General features: G+C 42.2%; 1 protein-coding gene across 1 annotated transcript in view; it reads left to right on the top strand.

The window, feature by feature from the left end:
- LOC104664873 (poly(A)-specific ribonuclease PARN) overlaps positions 1-21,169 on the top strand; it is a 153,080-nt gene extending 131,911 nt beyond the window's left edge. The window contains exons 10-11 of the mRNA XM_010366552.1: positions 9,277-9,470; positions 20,123-21,169. Of these exons, the coding sequence (XP_010364854.1) occupies positions 9,277-9,470; positions 20,123-20,178 (250 nt within the window). The 3' untranslated portion in view covers positions 20,179-21,169. The remainder of the gene's footprint in view (positions 1-9,276; positions 9,471-20,122) is intronic.
- Positions 21,170-22,103: the final 934 nt, after the last annotated feature.

The following is a 22,103-nucleotide window of genomic DNA, read 5'->3' as shown; positions in this document are numbered from 1 at the left end:
CATATTGCAAGTGTGTGTTTATGGCCTTGCCTGCTATTAATAGTGAGTCATTCTTCTCAGTAAAAATCTATTGAGTTATGCACGTGAGTACACTTTACCAAATCCTGCAAGTCTTGTTGGAAGATGTAAGTTTTGGCAGCAGCCCTGAAGTTGGTAGCTTTGAAGCATGATTCCTGTGTAGTGCTGTTAACCTTGCTAGGATAGCCAAATGTTACATTATCTTCATAGAATCCAGTAATGTTCACTGGTGTTTTCCAATGTTTGAATATTTAATGTAGGCTACAGTTCTTTGTAAATACTTTTACAGGAGAAATGTAAAGAGAAGATGTGTGAATATGATTGTGGAATACTCTTAGTGTGAAATCAGCTGATATAAAATTTGAATTAGGAAAAGCAAAATCAAGGCAAAATCAAAGGCAAGCAGACAAAATATTTTCAACACTAGGAAAGGAATTGGGCTTATATGAAGCCATATATAGTCGAAATCCCAACTGCAATTTGCTTTGGACACACTGAAGAGTTTGACCAACTCTTGACCAATGTTCAGCATAACATGGAAGAAGCTTTTCTACATTTGGAATATTTTTCACAAAACAAATATTAATTAATGCTTGTGTGTTTTAAAGATCATTTAAGAATAACTTTTAAATATTTGTGGCATCTTTCAATTTTTAAATGATACTTATTTGGCATTCATTTGGTGCTACGGTTTTTTTTTTTTTTGGGGGGGGGTGGTGGTGGTGGTGATGGTGGTGCTACGGTGTTTTTAATGTTTTCTGTTAACAAATGTCTATATCAGGTAGAGGTTATTTTTACATGTTACTGAAATACATGCTTTTCTCACAGTATATTCGTTCATAATAACCTGTGCATATATTATTATATCTTTGTAGAACTAACCCCTGAAGCTTTCAGTATAACTGTATCACATAAAAGTGATTTGCTATTTATAACTCATTATTCAACAATGTATAACAGTGCTATGAAAAATGCAGAATATTTTATGATTTGGGAATTCTGAATTTCTCATTTCTGAATCTCGAAGCTAATGACTGTTGAGAATTTGGAAAAAACAAAAATTCCTGACAGAGATGCTGCTAATCCAGTAGCCGAAGGAAGGTTTTGTCTACATACAGTACTGAAACAACTGGGTAACTATGCCAAAAACCACATTTCTGTTCTTATGTTACACCACATTTAAAATGAACTTGAAGCGACTCATAGAACTAAATGGAAGAGCTAAAATGATAACCACTGATAGAAGAAAAAAATGAAAGGAAATCTTAGTATCTTGCATTAGGCAAAGATTTCTTAGATATGACCACAAAAGCATGAGCCATAAAAGAAAAATGTTGATAAATTGGACTAAATCAGAATTAAAGATTCTTTTCTTCAAAAGATACTATTAAGAAACTGAAGAGAAGGTACACACTGTGGAAAAAAAATTTCTTTTCCTTTTTTTCTTTTAAATAGAGGTGGGGATTCACCATGTTGCCCAGGCTGGTCTTGAACTCCTGAGCTCAAGCGATCTACCCACCTTGGCCTTCCAAAGTGCTAGGATTACAGGCATGAGCCATCACGCCGGGCCAAAAATTTTCAAACTGCAGATCTAATAAAGTAGTTGTATCTACATACAAAATAGTTGTATCATGATCATATGTACTCTTACAATACAGACTCGGCAATTCAGAAAACCACCCCGTTTTTTGAAAAGGGGGATGGGGTCAAAACATTTCAACAGATTCTTCAAAAAAGATACACAGATGGCCAATAAATAGTTTGGCAGTTTTCTGTAAAGTTAAACATAAATTGCAAACATATTTGTATATATCACCCAGAAATCCTTCTAGGTATTTATCTTTGAAAAATAAAAACTTGTGTTTGTAATAATAAAAGCTAGCTTTTACCGAAATGTTCATACCAGCATTATTTATGATGACAAAAACTTGGAAGCAGCCCAAAGGTCCATCAACTGGTAAATGAATAAATTGTGATCCAGCCATACTATGAAATAAAGTACTAGTACTAACAGCCGTGTAGCTGACTCTCAAAGTATTATGCTAAGTGAAAAGAATCAAACAAAAGACTAAATATTGTGTGATTTCATTCACATGAACTTCTGGAAAAGGCAAAACTACATAAATAGGGCTGTAAACAGATGAATGGTTGCTGTGACAACGTGGATTGAGTACAGAGTGACACGAGGAATCTTTTTAGGGAAAGGGCATTGTTCTATGTCTCAATTGTAGTAATAGTTACATGGTTATAAGCAATTCCCAAAGTTAACCAAACTGTACATTTAAAATAAGTGAATTCCATTACATGTAAATAATACCCTAATTTAAAATGGGGAAGATGTTCATATGGCAGCTAGATTTTTGTTACAGTTTTATGGAAAAAGGTATTTGTAGGGGTTTGAAAATATGGTCTTTCCATAAGCAAACATTTTTTTCTACTAAAAGGAAAAAGTTACTGGAGATGTTCACCCTTGTGGAATTTGATGGATAGTTAGCTTTTAACAAAACACTAATCAAAGTTTAATGTTCAATTTTAGCATACCAAGCTGTGTCTGTGACATTTTATTTTTTAATTAATCACCACTTCTTACAGTGGATTTAAATGTCCATTTCGTATTCATTATAAACTAGCTCACTTTGTACATTATAAATCTGTATGTAGGCTGGGCGCGGTGGCTCAAGCCTGTAATCCCAGCACTTTGGGAGGCCGAGACGGGCGGATCACGAGGTCAGGAGATCGAGACCATCCTGGCTAACACGGTGAAACCCCGTTTCTACTAAAAAACACAAAAAAACTAGCCGGGCGAAGTAGCGGGCGCCTGTAGTCCCAGCTACTCGGGAGGCTGAGGCAGGAGAATGGCGTAAACCCGGGAGGCGGAGCTTGCAGTGAGCTGAGATCCGGTCACTGCACTCCAGCCTGGGCGACAGAGCGAGACTCCGTCTCAAAATAAATAAATAAATAAATAAATCTGTGTGTAAAATGAGGCCATACAAATGGGAGATTGTTTTGCCTCTCATTTTACCTTTTGACATTTAAAATCAGTTAATAAAAGAATGCCTCATCAACATGCAGATATTGAGAGTGCTACACACACGAGTGCACAGCAGTACCTTCCAAATATATAATCATATTTATAAAGGCAGTGTTACATATATCTGGTTTTTAATGTATAATTAAAACTATTTTTTATTTGAAACTGCCGTAGTTAAGTTATATGAGATATAATCACAGCTTTTATTTTTATTAGAGGATGGCAGGTCTTACATATATATAGAAACATTATATGAAAAACTAATTCCACATATATCTGAGAGCTTTCTCAGGCAGGATGCCCAATAACCATTAACCTCTCCTAGGAAGCAAAAGACTTATTTGAGAGCAGAAACTACAAATTAGCAATTAAGAAATATGCTGTATGCCGTGTGCAGTGGCTCACGCCTGTAATCCCAGCACTTTGGGAGGCCAAGGCAGGCGGATCTCCTGAGGTCAGGATTTCAAGACCAGCCTGGCCAACGTGGTGAAACCCAGTTTCTACTAAAAATACAAAAATTAGCTGGGAGGCTGAGGCACGAGAATCACTTGAACCGGGGAGATGGAGGTTACAGTGTACCAAGATTGCACCACTGCACTCCAGCCTGGGTAACAGAGCAAGACTCTGTCCCTAAATAAATAAATAAATAAATAAATAAATAAATAAATAAATTTGTAAATTAATTGAGAAACTGTTCAGGAAAATTATTTGTAAACATAAATGTTACATAGAAACAAGAACCCTGCAGAAGCACATCTGGCGGAGTCCCTGTTGCATAGCAGTCAGTTGTTTATGGAGAGGAGCATTACAGATGCATGGGTCTTGTTGGCCAAAAATACCATAATAACCTGTGGTTAGGACACAACCAGTGTATTCTAGTACGTGCCTTCAAAATCTGCTTGCAGTTAATGCTAAAATGAATCAATCTCTATGTCCATAGAATAGCCACATGATGTTGAGATATGAAGTGGTTGTTGTTGTTGTTGTTGTTTGGGGCAGGGTCTCTGTCACCCAGGCTGGAGTGCAGTGGGATGGTCATGGCTCACTGAAACCTCAAACTCCCAGACTCAAGCAGTCCTCCTACCTCAGCCTCCCAAATAGGTGGGACTACAGGCATGTCACCACTGTACCTGGCTAATTTTTTATTTTTTAATTTTTTTTGGAGATGGGGTTTTGCCACATTGCCCAGGCTGGTCTTTAACTCCTGGGCTGAAGCAATCCTACTTTGGCCTCCCTAACTGTTGGGATTACAAGTGTGAACCACCACACCTGGCCAAGATAGGAGTTTTGACCAAACCATACTCCTATAAAGACACAGAAAATTAACATCACCCCGGAAAGTTCCCTCATGTTCCACCAGCCAATCCCTGCCTACCGTCCCATACCTGTCATTTTTCTGAATTTTTTTCTCTGAAGATTAGCCTTTTCTGGAATTTCATATAAATGGGTTTATAAAATATCCACCCTTTCCTGTGAAGGCTTTATTCACTTCGAATGTTTCAGATACATCTGTGTTGTTGGAGTTAACAGTAATTCATGTTTTAATTGCTGAATTATATTTCATTGTATGAATATAGCCCAGTTTGTCCATTCTCCTGTTGATGCACTGCTCCTAGTTTCGGTTTGTTATAAAAAATAAGATGAACGAGTTAAAGTCCTCTTGAGACAGACAAGCAGAGTGTTATGGGAAGCATGGAAAGGAAAGAACAGTAAACAGGGACTGGGAACATTCCTGGAGGAGAGTGATGTTGAGCAGGAGGAGATGGGCAGTAGGGTCTTAGGATGAACGGTAACATTGAAATGGGCAGTGTGGGATGTATTTGGGCTGATAAACTTCTGGTGGGATGATGGGCATGTGGGAGAGTATGGACAATGGACTTTGTTAGGTAAACCTATATAGTTTCTGCAGCTTGGCTGCCTAGTGAGAAGATAGGCCAGGAAAGCAGATTGGGACCCAGATGATAGAGGATCCTGGATGATGTGCCAAGCAATTTAAATTTAGGTTTATAGTGGAGAGTTGGAGTTCTTCTTTCCCTTCCCTCTCCTTGTCCTACGTATTGATGTAGACTCATGGATTCCTTTTTTTTTTTTCAATGATTCAGAATTTATTACTGCCCCCTAATAAATTAGAGGGCATACATTGTCTCAGATTTTCCCAGTGGGAGTCCTTTCCGTTCAAGCTGGTTCCTATTTCCCTGTGACATGCCTAAAAGTTTTTTACTTTTTGGTATTGCAAAATATTTTAGACTCATTTTATAATTTATCTCCCTTGAGCCTGGAATCAGCCACTTATTTGAGGAGCCCTGGTTCCTTTTGGTAGGGTATTAGAAACTAAGATCTGGACAGTAGATATGCCCATTGCTACTGTGGTGTCTGTGTTTCTATGTCCTTTCTGTAGACAGAGCTGGGAATTTTGTGCCTGGATAGATACAATTATCTATCCCTGAATAAATATACGTGTATATATATGTGCATGTATACGTAAATATGAACACATATACACATACTTATTTTAGAAATCACAAGCCCAAACCCGTATCTCCAATTTCAGTCTATCCTCAAAGGGTTCTTCCTTATCTTCCCTTATTCTAATATGTTTATGTCTGTCTTCCAGAAGCATCAGCACATTTACTGATTTACCCAATGCTATCATGCAGCTAAGTGTTTTCAGAATTGCTTCACTCATTCTACTACAGAAGCAAACCTACTAAAGGGTTCAGGATTTGTTTGCAATTCTCTCCCACACCGTATTCAAGATTGGGCATACCAGGTTCATAAGTTGTTCTTTTGCACTTTGCCTTTTGCACATATTTTACTGGAAATCATTCCATAATCATTTTCGGTTCTTTGAGATCTTTCTTTTTGGTAACTGCTTAGTAGTTCATTGATTGTATGTGCTGTTTTGTATTCAACCAGTTTTTGATGCTTAAACATTTAGGTACTTTGCGGTATTTTGCAGTTCCAAATAATGCTGTAATGAATAACTTGTACATACATATTTTTGCATTGTAGGAGGTATATCTTCTAAATTCCTGGAAGTGTATGCAGTTTTGTTAGATACTGCCACATTCCTTCCATAAGAATAAGTCGTGCTGTTTTGCATTCGTACCAGTAATGTGAGAAAGGACCCATTTCCCCAGTTTACTAATGGAGTATATTATCAAGCTTTTGAAGGTTTTTGCCAGTCTAAAAACCTAGTGGATGAGAAGTGATATTTCAGTGTTTTTATTTTGCATTATGAATGGAGTTGAACATCTTTTCATGTGTTTAAGGAGCGTGTGTAATGAGCTGTTTATTCATAGTTTTTTCAGTGTTCTATAGGACTTTTGGTCTTTCTTTTTCTCTTCAAGTTTGAGTTATAATTTGTTAGAGACATTAACCCTTTATCGGTGATACAGGTTGCAAATATTTCCTCCTGGTTTGTCATTTGTCTTTGCTGATGTTATTTATTGCCCTGCAAAAGATGTTTACATCTATGAGGTCACATTCATAAATCCTTTATTATGTGTGGATTGTGAGACATGACAAGAAAACCTTTTTCTACACCTAGATTTTGGAGGCATTCACCCATGTTTTCTTTTAGTACCTGTAAAGTTTCCGTTTTTGCATTTAGATATCTAATCCATTAGGCATTTATTCTTTCATACGGTGTGAGGAATGGTTCTAATGTTATCCTTTTCTGCTTGTCCCAACACCATTATTTTAAAGTCCATATGTGCCCCAGTATTTAGAGATACCACTGTTATACAGTAGATTTCTATGTACAGTTGGGGCTATTTCTAGACTTTGTATTTCACAGAGTATTTTTAATGCCCGTGGTTCTAGCTGAGTTTTCATTAAACATTTATGTATGTCTCAGAGGCTACCAGGTTCCTGAATTTACAATGCAAAAGAACTTTTAGGCCTCTTCCCCTTTCGTGATGGAAGAACCCTTATTATCTTCTTATACTTTCTGAATTTTCTAAATTTTCTGAAATCAGCCAAACTTTTTCTAGTCTTTAAAAAATCTTCTTAGGCCGGGCGCGGTGGCTCAAGCCTGTAATCCCAGCACTTTGGGAGGCCGAGATGGGCGGATCATAAGGTCAGGAGATCGAGACCATCCTGGCTAACACGGTGAAACCCCGTCTCTACCAAAAAAATACAAAAAACTAGCCGGGCGAGGTGGTGGCGCCTGTAGTCCCAGCTACTTGGGAGGCTGAGGCAGGAGAATGGCGTGAACCCGGGAGGCGGAGCTTGCAGTGAGCTGAGATCCGGCCACTGCACTCCAGCCTGGGCGACAGAGCAAGACTCCGTCTCAAAAAAAAAAAAAAAAAAAAAAAAAAAAAAAAAAAAAAATCTTCTTAAAGGTATTATCAGTTTTTAAACAGGAAGCTTTAGCATGCATTTTTAACAGCCCCACCCAAAACATTACCATTAATACCCTCACTTTTTTTCATAGTCCCTCAATTAAAAGAGATGTTTCAGAAAGCTGTCTATAATAGACATGAAAAAGAGGACAAATGAAAGGCTAGCCAGCCAGTCATAGGAGGATGAGTGCTCCAGCCTCTTCTGCTTCCCATGCCTTAGAGAACCACCAGGAAGGCAGTGTGTTCTCCTCCGTCCCCTGAGTGTACCGTCAAGTGCAGTTGGCAGATTCAGGGAAGATGTTGAGTGCAGGAGTAATGTGGAGGAACTTGAATATTTAGGGAGCCAGAGTTCTTTATATAGAACATTTTAAACTATTCATCTCCTGGCTGGGCATGGTGGCTCACACGTGTAATCCCAGCACTTTGGGAGGCCAAGGCAGGCAGATCACTTGAGGTCCATCATTCAAGACCAGCTTGGCCAACATGGCGAAACCTCACCTCTACTAAAAATACAAAAATTAGCAGAGGCTGGGCGTGGTGACTCAAGCCTATAATCCCAGCACTTTGGGAGGCCGAAGCGGGCAGATCACGAAGTCGGGAGTTCGAGACCAGCCTGGCCAACGTGGTGAAACCCTGTCTCTACTAAAAATACAAAAATTAGCTGGGCTTCGTGGCGCATGTCTGTAATCCTAGCTACTCAGGAGGCTGAGGCAGGAGAATCGCTTGAACCCAGGGGCCAGAGGTTGCAGTGAGCTGAGATTGTGCCACTGCACCCCAGCCTAGGGGACAGAGTGAGACTCTCTCAGGAAAAAAAAAAAAAAATTACCCAGCTACTTGGGAGGGTGAGGCAGGAGAATCACTTGAACCCGGGAGACGGAGGCTACAGTGAGCCAAGATTGCACCACTGCACTCCAGCCTAGGTGACAGAGCAAAACCGTGTCTCAGAAATAATTAGATAGATAGATAGATAGATAGATAGATAGATAGATAGATAGATAGATAGATAGATAGATAAAATTTAAAAGCACCCACCTCCTAGGAAAAGCTGATAGGATCATTTTATCTCTCTCACTCCCCACCCTCCCCGTGTGCTTGAATGGCATCTCCTAAATAGAATGCCTTGAATGTATTTGGGGCTTTTCATAACTTGGGGGCTATAATAAAAAAATCTCTAAGACCCATTTAGAGGAGAAAGGACTCACTGGCTATGTGGATGCGGTTTTTATCTAGTTATATTTCAGGGAACATTTTCTTAAGGAAAAATCAGGACACATAATCTGATTTAATTCAATATGTCAAATCCTATAAAGCTTTCAAAATGAAACCAGATTTAATTATACATTTAACAAGTCATCTTTTTGGAAAGGAAGAGGATTACATGAAGGTGGGGTATGCTCTGTAACTGTATCCAAATTTTAAGCAGTGGGATAGCAAACTGATTGAAGAATTCTGCAGTTCTGCTGTTTATCCATTAGGCAGTCATGAAGGGAATAATCCTATCTTCTGATTTAATGTAATCAAAACTATTATTTAGTTATAGTGTCTCTACTATTCTATTCTACTATTCCGTTACAATAGTTTTATCAAAATAGAAACTAGGAACTTTACAAATTTGTTCTTGAGCACTCGGATCACCTTAGATTTGTATATATCTATTTAGAAGCATAATTTAGGACTTTTTTCTGAATAAGCTTGTTATAGGTAAACTTTCAGACTTCAGTTCATAATAAGGTCTTTAATTTTTACACAGAGGCAGCAGCTACCCATGTTGTTGATGGCTGGCTGAGTGTTAATAGAATTAAGAGTATTAAAATATTTTTATAGACTAGTCTTCCTGTAACTCTCAGCACCTTTCATGTTGTTCCACTTTTTGCATTTCAGTTTTACAGCTCCCAGCACAGTAGGAAAGAGAAATTTGAGTCCTAGTCAAGAGGAAGCTGGCCTGGAGGACGGAGTGTCGGGGGAGATTTCCGACGCTGAGCTTGAGCAGACTGACTCCTGTGCAGAGCCCCTCTCAGAGGGAAGGAAAAAGGCCAAGAAATTAAAAAGAATGAAGAAGGAACTTTCTCCAGCAGGTTTGTATTAGATCTTGCTGAAGGCTGTGGACTCTTTAAATGCTCTAGAAACTCCTATTTTAGGGGAGAAATTATAGCAAGGCTTCACTTGGTGGCAAAGCCCATGTAGTCTTCCACCAGAGCAGATATTTTTAGGATCAATTTAATTTAATTTGAGGAATCCTAAAAAGCTCTGGCTCGGGTAGCATAAGGCCTGGGGGGTCTCCTTGTTAAAGATGGCTAGTCTATTTTGGTAATCTCTCTCTCCTCCGTGGTGTAGAGATTTTGCTGATGTGTTTAAAGCAGCCTCAGTATTTAAAATGTGCATTTAAATGTGTGCTGAGGCCCCTCCTACATGTTATTTTCAGTAGCAGAGTTTTCACTGTTTCCAGCAAAACCCCCAGGCAACCTGGATTTCTCTCCTAAGCAGAATTATATAAGAAGCAAACGAAACAGGAAATTAGCACCTGTTGAGAGTCTACTACATGCTAGATGCTGTAGTAGGAGCCCTTTCTCTCCTTATTTCATCATCCTTATTTGATGAAGCAGATGCCTGGGCTCAGGGAGGCCAAGTGTGCGGGGCCATGCTGCTCTTAAGAAGCACAGCCGAAAGGCAGACCCAGGCCCGCCTGAGCTGAATCCCATGTCCTCTCCAACCCGCAGATGTGCCTCACTCAGCCCTTCATGCACACATGCCACACAGGGCCAGAGCAAGAGGCCAGAAGGGCATCTTGTCAGTCAGCACATGGAAAAGGCCATTCCCTGCTGCTGGGGGTGGTCCAGCAAGGCAGCAGTCACAGTGACAGTTATTATAGCCACTGCTTATTGAGTGCTTACTACTGGGGCCAGGACAATGCTTAATGTGTAACAGAAATTATTTCATTTAAATCCTTGAGATAGTCATCATTATCCATTTTACAGTTAAGAAAACGGAGGCCCAAAGGGTTGTGCGAGTTACCCAAAGTCCCAGAGCCATTAAGTCTGTCCTACAAAAAAGCCGGTGAGGCCAGGCTTGGTAGCTCATGCCTGTAATCCCAGCACTTTGGGAAGCCAAGACGGGTGGATCACTTGAGGTCAGGAGTTCAAGACCCGCATGGCCAACATGGCAAAACCACGTCTCTACTAAAAATACAAAAATTAGCCAGGTGGCCAGGCGCGGTGGCTCAAGCCTGTAATCCCAGCACTTTGGGAGGCCGAGACGGGCGGATCACGAGGTCAGAAGATCGAGACCATCCTGGCTAACACAGTGAAACCCCGTCTCTACTAAAAAATACAAAAAAAACTAGCCGGGCGAGGTGGCGGGCGCCTGTAGTCCCAGCTACTCGGGAGGCTGAGGCAGGAGAATGGCATAGACCCGGGAGGCGGAGCTTGCAGTGAGCTGAGATCCAGCCACTGCACTCCAGCCTGGGCGACAGAGTGAGATTCCGTCTCAAAAAAAAAAAAAAAAATTAGCCAGGTATAGTGGTGTGTGCCTGTAGTCCCAGGTACTTAGGAGACTGAAGTAAGGGGACTCCCTAAGCCCAGGGAGGTCAAGGCTACAGTGAGCCAAGATTACACCACTGCACTCCATCCTGAGCAACAGAGTGAGACCCTGTCTCACATACACACACACGCAAAAGAAAGCCAGTGCTTTTAACCAAGGTTATGTGTTGAGAGACACTGACCCAGACACAATTATAATCATTCTCCTTTGTCTCACATCGTGACAGTTGTCACGGTTAGCAGAACTAACAATCAAATCAAAGGAAAGTAGTAGTCAAGCGGTGGAACTTGATTCATACCCAAGCTATGAAATCACTGTTTTAATTAATCCACTTTTGCATGTGGCCCGATCTGACTGTGGGGAGTTTTCTGAATCTCATTGATATTAATGAAAACAGACAAGTGGCAAACATGTCACATATGCTTTTTATACATTATGCTGAAACTGAATTTCAACAGAAAACTTAAACTCGTGTTTGAAGCCTGGATTGGATGTTTTAGCTGTCTCCTTGACTCTGGGTGTCTCTCTTTACTTACCTCCACTCCTTTCCCTGAATTAACTATTGGAGGGGGCCAGGCATGGTAGCTTAGAACAATAACCCTACCACTCTGGGAAGCTGCGGCAGGAGGATGGCTTGAGCCCAGAAGTTTTGATACCAGCCTGGGCAATATAGTGAGACCTTGTCTCTACAAAAAAAAAAAAATTAAATATTAGCTGCACGGGCCTGTAGTCCCAGCTACTCAAGAGGCTGAATCAGGAGGATCACTTGAGCCCAGGAGTTTTGACTGCAATGAGCTATGATCGCATCACTGTACTCCAACTTGGGGGACACAGCGAGACCTTGTCTCAAGAAAAAAAAGAAAGAAAAAGTATTGGAGAAGTTTTTAATCTGTAACATCCTTAGTCTTCAAATTTGAGACCTTTATTACCACTGTCATGTTTCATGTGCTCACCAAATGTTAAAATAATAAATCTCAGCATGATTTCTAGAGATCATACTGAGCAGAATTTAGAGGGGCAGGAGTTTTTCCCCTCTTGTATTCCTGTCCTTCATATCTGTCTCTTCTGGATTTTTTTAGTTTATTACTTCTCAGGGACAAGCTTTTCGTTTTTCCCCTCTATATCATCATAATCTGAAAAATATTTAAATTAAAATAACTAATAATAGACGGCATTAATAGATTAGTTCCTTTTATAGCTTTCATCGTTTTAAGTGAAAACTTTCTATAAGTTATTTAGGGTTTTGAATTTATAATACTGTAATTAAAATAGGGGTTTTTTCCTCCCATTGACAGTAAAGCTGTCACTGCCACAAGATTTGAGCTAAAAAAAAAAAAAAAATTGTAGATTTTGTACTTCTTTGTCAGCGCTACCAAAAAAAAGAGAGAGAGAGAAAGAGACATCTTGACAACTTTTAATTGAATCAGAGAACTTGAGTGAATCGAGCTTTCTTCTGGAGCACCATTCATCGAGCAAGACCCCTGACAGTGCTAGGTGGAAACTTAATGGATCCTTTCCACCTGGTTTGTTTTCAGTGTTTAATCCTATTAGTATCAGCAGGATGTAGGTCAGGATATCAGGTGCGGAACCTGTGGAATCAACCAATTTGGCTTGCTCATTTACTTTAATAAGGTCCCATAATGAGTGCGAGTACAAAGTTCAAGCCCTGTTAAGGGGCTGCATTAAACTCTCAGAGGTATTTAGAGTGTGCCAGGAGCCGCGAGGGTCTGGTTTGGGTGGTGGCAGGAACTGTATTAGAGTGCTAGGCACGGCGTGACAAAGTCTGTCCAACCCAAAACGGTGCTGAGGCGTTGGGTCTGAGCTCCAGTACTCAGAAAAGTAGTGTCTCAGCAGGTACTCAGCAGATCCTCGAGGGCTTGGGGGCCCAGCACTGGCAGTGAGGGCATGAAAGACATAACAGGGCACTTCCTCCAAGGAGGAAGTAGCAAAAATTAGGACGCTGGAATAGCCTGTGTTGTAGCAATTCCAGAACAACTGGTGCTCAACAAATACCACACAAAACACATTTTTAAAAATTTAATCTCGCCAGGTGCAGTGGCTCACGCCTGTAATCCCAGTACTTCGGGAGAGCGAGGCGGGCAGATCACTTGAGGTCAAGAGTTCGAGACCAGTCTGGCCAACCTGGCAAAACCCCGTCTCTACTAAAAATACAAAAATTAGCCTGGCATGGTGGTGCACACCTGTAATCCCAGCTACTCGGGAGGCTGAGGCAGGAGAATCGCTTGAACCAGGGAGGTGGAGGTTGCAGTGAGCTGAGATTGTGCCATTGCACTCCAGCCTGGGTGACAAGAGCAAAACTCCGTCTCAAAAAAAAAAAATGTAATCTCTTTGTATCTGTTCTTTTTCTTTTGATTTTTTTCTTGACCCAAGCACATGAACTCATAGTATACATTTTGATATTGAAGATACACTAAGAATTAAGTACTAGAGACCCAATCCCAAATAACAAAATGACATAAATAGCAGAAGAAAGGACTATTTATTGGGTTTATACTATTAGTGTGCTAGGAACATCCTTTATTGTCTTGTCTAGACCTTTTAAACATGCAGTAAGGCACAGATACTCTTTCCCAGTTGTACAGAGGAAACTGAGGCTTAGAGTTGCAGACTTAAAAGTATCTATATATGTGGGAGGCTGGGAAAACTTACCCAAAGTTTAGAGGAAATGAAGGATTCTTTACAAAGGTGAGTGTTTCTTGCAGCTGTTCTAGATCAGAAACAATTACCAATCTAGACTTTCATGTGATAAAGTCATTCGATAGAAATCCAAGCAGGCTGGGCATGGTGGCTTATGCCTGTTATTCCATCTCCTTGGGTCAGGGATTCGAGACGAGCCTGGCCCACATGGCGAAACCCTGTCTCTACTAAAAAATTCAAAAATTAGCTGTGAATGGTGGTCCTCCCAGCTACATGGGAGGCTGAGGCGGGAGGCTGAGGTTGCAGTGAGCACACATGGCGCCACTGCACTCCAGCCTGGGCGACAGAGCAAGACTATAAGACTCAGTCGAAAGAAAGAAAGAGAGAAAGAGAGAGAAAGAAAGAGGAAAAAGAGAGAGAGAAAGAGGAGGGAGGAAGGGAAGGGAAGCCGAGTGACCACTCTCCTTCAGGCCTTCTAGTTTATGTATATACTATGTACTCAGCAAATATTTTTCTCTTAAGTGTGGTTGTTTCGATACTATTTTCAGGAGGTGAACGTACAGCGTAAGTTCCCTCCTTTTCTATTGATATGACTGTGTTGATTGGTAGTGCCAGCCACTTTCCATCCGAGCAGTTCTAGGTACATACTCAATTGGTACGCAAAGGAAAATTTCTGCATGCCATTAATGCTGGAATAAAATGTCTTTAGGAAGTGTGACTGTTTTCCCAGGTCATGTTTAATTGACAATTTCTGTCACATACTTGTTCTTGTTGGTGTGTTCCTGGGGCCTGGAGAAATGTTGCCCAGCGCCCCCCCACTTCTCTGGAAAATGTCAGGGTCGCATGGATGGTCTGATGCTGCCTGGGCTTTCCATTCTGAAAATAGTGCTTGCTGGTCCCTAGGCACAGGTTCCATCAGCACCTTAGTTAGACAGTGTTTACAGAGGCGTGCCCAAAGGAGATACATTGACTGTTCCTGGTTATTTTTTGTCCTGTAAATAGAGACATTGTTCACAGTCTTTTCCCCCCTAACATTTAAAACAACATGTTAGACCTTTTAAGTGTTTGCCAGAGAACCTGGAGTTTTATTGGAGTCTTGACTAACCTGCTGAACTTTTCAAGCTGAAACCCTGAGGGTTACAGTATAAAAATTTAGAAACCTACTTAGAGCAGCAGTCTCCTCATGCTGTTATAGGTCTCATTAAAGTCAGAAACAAGATCTACAGCTGCTGCTGTCGGTCACCTGAGAGGCCAGGCTGAGGCAGCCGAGCAACCTCCCAAGGAGCCTTTTAATTACTATGTTCAAGTGTGGTGCAGTGAACGTGGTGAAGGAGGTGTGGGCTGCTGTGCAGTGAGGCAGAGGCAGGGCACTCAGTGTGCATTTGTGCCCTCCCTGTTCCTCCTGGCAACTCCAGGATGTCATCAGCCTTGCAGGAAGGGGGCTCACCTTCTTGGTGTGGGAAATTGGCCCCAAGGCATACCCCCTTGAGCATTTCCTAGTTAGAAATTTGTGTGCAGCTTCCCAAAGGACCTTCCTGTGTACAGCTTCCACTCTGTGGAAGAGGATACAGTGGGAAGCTTCTGGTGTCCTGTGCAGCTTCTTAGATTCCATTTGGGATTCACCTGGAAAAAGCAATGCCTACGCCTTCGAGTTTCTCCATTTCAACTCCAGTTAGGTAAAGGGGAGAAAAGCAGAAATATTCACCTTTTGTGTTCCCCATCTTTTAATTTTTTGTTGTTTTGGTTAATAAAAATAACGTACTCAGCATGAGAATTTGGAAAATGCAGAAAAATAGAAGACAAGCCCCCCCAGTCCCCTACTTGATGCTGTGGTAACAAGCATTCTTGCTCTGCGGCCAACCTCACACCCTGCATGCAGCTTGTATCCTGCCTTTTCCTCCTTTAAATGATCTTAACTACAAGCATAGTATTTCATATTAACATTCTGTTGGTTTTCTTTTAAAACACTGTTCTTAATATCTTTTGCCAGGTCAGCTTCAGTAAGATATAATTGCACCCAATGAAAGTCATCACTTTCAGGTATACGATTTGATGAGTTTTGACATCTGTGTACAGTCGTATAACCACCACTATGATCAAGATATAGAACTCCATCACTCCAGAAATTTCCGTCGTGCCCCTTTGGAGTTGATCCTTCCCCCAACCCCCACACAGATCCCAGCAGCCATTGGTCTTCTTTCTGTCCCTGCGATTTTACCTTTTCCAGAATGTCATATACCTGGAATCATGCAATAGTTAGCCTTTTGAGTCTTTCATTTAACTTCTTTAATTTAGCATGATGCGTTTGAGATTTGTGGTGTTGCGTGTATCCTCAGTTCACTCTGTTTTACTGCTAAGTAGTATTCCACTGTATGCAGGTATCACTGTTTATCCATCGCCCAGGGGAAGGACATTTAGGTTGTTGCCAGTTTTTGGCAACCAAGAATCAAGCTGCTATAAATATTTGTGTACAGGTTTTTGTATGAATTAAGTTTTCGTTTTCTTTGGGTAAATATCTAGGAGTGGGATTGCTGGGTCGTATGATAACTGTATATTTAACTTTATGAGAAACTGATACACTCTTTCCAAAGTGGCTTCACCATTTTGGATTTCCCCCAGCAGGATACAAAGCTTCGGCTCACTCTGTATCTTCACCAGTACTTGATATTGATACACACCCCTTTTGCTTGTTTGTTCAGCAGTTCTAATGGGTATGTAGTGGTATCTCATTGTGGCTTTGGTTTTTATTTCCCTAATGACTAATAAGCATCTTTTCCTGTGATTTTTTGCCATCTGGATTTCTTATTTGGTGAAATATCTTTTCATTTTTTCCCTTTTTTCTGGGGTTATTTTCTGACTGCATTTTGAGAGTTCTTTATAGATTCTGGATGCAAGTCCTTTTAAGTGTTTTACAAATATATTCTAGATTGGCTTTTCTTTTCATTTTGTTGTTGTTGGTGGTGGTGGTGGTGGGTTGTTGTTGTTGTTGTTGTTGTTGTTGAGACAGAGTCTTGCTTTGTCACCCAGGCTGGTGTGCAGTGGCACGATCTCGGCTCACTGCAACCTCCGCCTCCTGGGTTCAAGCAATTCTTCCTGCCTCAGCCTCCTGAGTGGCTGGGATTACAGGTGCCTGCTACCATGCCTGGCTAATTTTTGTACTTTTTCAATAGAGACGGGTTTCACCATGTTGGCCAAGCTGGTCTCGAACACCTGACCTCGTGATCTGCTGGCCTCAGCCTCCCAGAGTGCTGGGATTACAGGCGTGAGCCACTGCAGCCAGCCTCTTTTCATTATTTTAACAGTGTCTTTTGAAGAGTGGAAGTTTTAAATTTTGATAAAGTCCAGTGTATCAGATTTTTCCTCTTGGATTATGCCTTTGGTGTCGTATCTAAGAAATCTTTGCATAATTGTAAGTTGCAAATATTTTCTTCTATGTTTTCTTCCAGAAGTTTTACAGTTTTAGGTTTTACAATTAAAATGTACAATTCAAGTTAATCTTTGTATATAATGCAAGCTATGGATTAAGGTCCACTGTAGCAGGAGACAGATGTTCTAAACATCTGTTTGTTTCCTCTCTCCCTCCCTCCTTTTTTTTTTTTTTTTTTTTTTTTTTGAGACAGTTTCACTCTGTCACCCACCTGGGTTGGAATGAAGTAGCACTATCACAGCTCACCGCAGCCTTTATATCCTGGCCTCAAGTGATCCTCCCACCTCAGCCTCCTAGGTAGCTGGGACCACAGATGTGTGCCACCACACCTGGCAAATTTTTAAATTTTTTGTAGAGGTGGGGTCTCTCTGTGATGCCCAGGCTGGTCTCAAACTCCTAGGCTCAAGCCCTCCGTCATCAGCTTCCTGAAGTACTGGGATTACAGGCATGAGCCACCACACACGGCCAAGTATCTGTTTTTAAAAAGAAAAGTTGTTCCTAAATGATTCCTTACACTCCAGTAAAATAGGGCTGTGAAAATGAGTTCTGTGGAAACCTGACCATAGCTGCTGCTTTTTATTTTTATTTTATTATTTTATTTTTTTATTTTTTATTTTTTTTTTTTGAGACGGAGTCTCGCTCTGCCACCCAGGCTGGAGTGCAGTGGCCAGATCTCAGCTCACTGCAAGCTCCGCCTCCTGGGTTTACGCCATTCTCCTGTCTCAGCCTCCCGAGTAGCTGGGACTACAGGCGCCCGCCACCTCGCCCGGCTAGTTTTTTGTATTTTTTAGTAGAGACGGGGTTTCACCATGTTAGCCAGGATGGTCTCGATCTCCTGACCTCGTGATCCGCCCGTCTCGGCCTCCCAAAGTGCTGGGATTACAGGCTTGAGCCATCGCGCCCGGCCAGCTGCTGCTTTTTAAAAACCATACCTTCTTATCTGCCAGTTTTGAGATGGCCCTTTGTTGATCTACAGCTCTCCCTTTTTGGAAGGTGCTGGAAAGAACACCAGTGGCCTTCATTTCCCCTCTGGTCCGGGTCTCCTGTAGATGGCTCCTACAGTTCTGGCCCCTCTGTACACATCATTCTTGCTCAGCAGCTGCACAGGTAGGCAGTGAAAACTAGCATCTTTTTTACTATAGACTGTTGGCTTCCTGGGGAACAGCCATGTTCCATGTTGGATCAGCTTATTGATAAGGGGAAGAGACCTAGTGTTCGTTAAAAACTTACCCAGCAACTTTGCTGTATCACAGAAGTCCTATGCAACATAAAATAGTACGAGGTCCATCTTTTAGACAAAGCAGTGAGACCTGTTCAAGGTCATGGAGCTAGTAAAATGGTCCAACCTGACTTGCCTTACTCCAGAACTTTTTGCTTATTCCATTATTTCCTGTTAGCTCTTCATGGAACCACTTCCTGTATGTCTGATAGCTCACTGTGCGCTCACACACACACCCCAACTAATGGCAGGTGCAGATTGGCAGGTGCAGATTACAAGTATTGCAGTGCAGTTGCTTTTAGCAATTTATCTTCCTCTTTCCTCTGAACTGGATTTAATTTACTTCAGTTCCCCACATTTGGCCTTGTAGCTTTTACCTTTAGAATGGCTAATTGGCTACTGCAATATTTCTTTCATATGTGAATTATAAAAGTGCCCTTAGTGGATGTTTCTTTTCATACAGTTAAGTGTTTGTTGTATCAGTGTGTGACTGGGAAGGCCAGGCTAGCTGCAGGTTATCACAGGCCCCTTGTCTGGACCCCGTGAGTCCTTTTCAGTGGATCATCTCCTGCCCACCCTCACTTCTCAGGAGTGGTCTCGCCGTCTTTACTGGGAGTCCCAGAATGTGCCTGTTCACAGCGATGAGACCCAGGGCAGAAAGATTCCGATTACCCTCTCCCGGTCTCTTCATCCTGACTCCCTGGATCTTACCACAGTAAATGATCAGAAGTGGGAATTCTCATGTTAGCTGAAATTCTCTTCATATTTTTTCTTGTGTTTAGACTTCATTATCTTTAGGCATCCCTGTTATTGATGATAACCACTCTGAACTCAATGATATGATTCCCTAGTTTGTAAGACACTGCACCCCCTCCATATTTAAAAGTTATTTCCCATTGGAGGTATCATTAAAGACTTCTCTCCCTTTCTGAAATCTTGGCTAGAAGAGAGACTGCCAGTTTTCCCCGACAGCCCTACTTTATGACTTAATGCATGGCACCACTTGTGCAGCTGATGCCTGGTCGGGCCACACTTTCCATTATGAACATGTTCTTTCCTGACTTCCCTCACATTCACTGAAGTCCAGATCCCAGCTCAGTTGCTGGCCGCAGCTGCTGCTATTGTAGAAAGTGGCATGAATAAAAAAGAAAGACTTCTGACATTGAGGTGAAACTTTGTCACTGAAGAGATCTTTTCAATCCAAGAAGAGGACTCCAGCCAGCTTCACCGAAGCTGGAAAAAGCTGCAACCTTCTTTTGCCCCTGTTGAGATATTGGAACCCCTACTCGTTGGCTTCCCTCTGCCTTACAGCTGCCCACCTGAGATTTCTCACCTAGGCACAGCCACAGCACAGCACCGAGAAACTCAGTTTCCGGGGACTTTGGCAGGGATCTCGGTCCTGTGGGAGGATTCAAACCCCATCTCAGCCACTTGCTAGCTCTGTACATCCGGTAATATTACCCCACTTCTCTCAATCTGTTCTTGCATCTGTAAAATGGCGATAGTGGTACCACCTTGGTGGCCTTTTAATGAAGATTGTATGAATTAAATGCCCACTGTAGTGCCAGCAAAGAATCCAGCATGGTGCTCAGTGAGGAATACTGTGCATGGCTACAGTTTAACTCCTGTGAAATAGATAGATAGATGCTGGAGGTGGGAAGGTGCTTCCTCTGCCCCCCTGTGATGTTTCTGTGGTTTCACCTTCCCATGCTGGGCAGTGCCCTCCTTAGACAAGACCTGTCTGTGGACTCTTTCCAGCGCGACTGTGCCGCCAGACGCTGGCCCCATGTGCAGCTGTCACAGGCCCTCTGTCTCTCTGCTGGTCGTGTCGTGTTCTCCTCAAGGTGCCGTCCTGCTGTTCATATTGTTTCGTTCTTTCCCACCAGGAAGCATCTCGATGAACAGCCCTGCCACACTCTTTGAAGTTCCTGACACATGGTAACCAGGACCTGAGGGCAGCAAACCGCTGGTGCTGTCGCTGTGAGCAAGAGCCGGCTGGCACATTTGGAAGCCATACTGTATTTAACTTAATCAAATGTGGTATGGGAGGGGTTGGAAACCTAGTTGTCTCCTGGGGGTGGGGGGAACAGGTTTTATTTTTGTGGCTGTGGTTTTTTTCCCTTTTTAATCTAACTGCCTGTTAACATTGACACTCATCACGGTTGTAGGCTGTCATGAATGTGTACGTGCTTAACCAGTGAATTCCATGTTGCTTGTGTGAGGCCTTTCCTGTCATGACCCAGTGTGCTTAAGAACCCGCCTGATGGGGAGTGTCGGCTGTGAAATCTGCAGAAAGAGCTGACGTTCCAGCTGCCGTGATCATTAATTTGGGGGTGTACTCCCCTGCCTGTGCATGTTCTCATGCTGAGATTTTGAGGCAGTTGCAGCCCTCAGTTGGTCTCCCAGTGGAGAAATCAGTTGTGCCTCCCTGCTTCCCACCATAGATGCCTGAAAACATGACATTCTCACACTTGTCCTTCCATCAGGAAGATGTTCACTCACGTCCACCCATGAGAGGGCTTGCTGTATGCCCTTGGCCATTGGGCATATTTATGTAGAGTTCCTTTTTCCTAAGACGTGAGTTTCTCATGGGGGATGTACGAGTAAAAGGCTTAACTTATGTTCTTATCATGGCGCTGTGTTTACTTTCCAGAGTCTCTGTTCGTTTGTTTGGATGGTGGTCTCGGGGTACGGCAGCATGTATGCATACATGTGTGTGTGCGTGTGTGTGTGTGTGAAATCGTGCAAATCTACAACATGTCCCAGCCCATTCTCTGTTTAAACAGATCACAGCAACGACAAACGCTCATGGCGCTGCTTTGCTTCACCTGCTTCAGATAGATCATTGTTAGATATTTCACATTTTTGTATGGTGGAAATAAAAATGAAAAATGTATTTCCAAAAGATGAAAATTAAAGACATTTTCATAGGACTCTGGTTTTCTCCCCTCTCTTTTTTTAATAAATGAATGATGCTTTTGCTCTCTAGTAATACACAGATAAATTTCACACTCCTAAAAAATCTGCTAAGCCACCAAAGCTGATGTTCATGGATTTTTTTCTTTTTCTTTTTACCCCTAACTGCTGTACCTGCCACAATGGGCCAGCTCTTCAATTCTGAGCTGAGCCCTGGTGGTAAGTGGCCTTGTAGAAGGGTGGGAAGAATGAGGACCCTTACCACTCATGCTGGAATCCCAGGGCATCATACAGATTCCAATTTGTGAGACAATTTCCCCAATCAAGAGCCTCTGTCACACCTGTAAGCTGAGACGGGAGGATCACTTGAGCCCAGGAGTTCAAGACTAGCATGGACAACACAGTGAGACCCTGTCTCTTAAAGAAAAAAAAACTGCCCACCCCTCCTAGAGCAGTCAGCACCCACGGCTCAGTGGAAAGTGTGAAGGTGGGATGGAGACAGGCAGTAAAGAAAGGTGTATGCAGGAGTGTGTAGAGAGGGCTGCCGGACTGCCAAGTCAGCAGCACTCACAGGGAGAAATGAGGAGAGTCTGAACCTTCTTTTTGAAAGAAAAAGAGGGGGCCCAGCGCAGTGTCTCACGTCTATAATCCCAACACATCGGGAGGCCACGACAGGAGGATCACATGAACCCAGGAGTTCGAGACCAGCCTGGGCAACATAGGGAGACCCCATCTCTACAAAAAATAGAAAAATTGGCCAGGCTTGGTGGCGCATGCCTGTGGTCCCAGCTACTCGGGACCACAGGAGAATCACTTGAACCTGGGAGGTGGAGGTTGCAGTGAGCTGAGATTGTGCTGCTGCACTCCAGTCTGGGCGACAGAGCAAGAATCTGTCTCAAAAATCAAAGGAAAGTAATTTCACAGGGTAGTTGTGAGGATTAAATGAAATTA

The sequence above is a fragment of the Rhinopithecus roxellana genome, chromosome 20 (assembly GCF_007565055.1).
Source record: "Rhinopithecus roxellana isolate Shanxi Qingling chromosome 20, ASM756505v1, whole genome shotgun sequence".
NCBI classification, from domain to species: domain Eukaryota; kingdom Metazoa; phylum Chordata; class Mammalia; order Primates; family Cercopithecidae; genus Rhinopithecus; species Rhinopithecus roxellana.
Note: the sequence above shows the minus strand (reverse complement) of the source record. Positions and strands in the feature narration are given on the sequence as shown.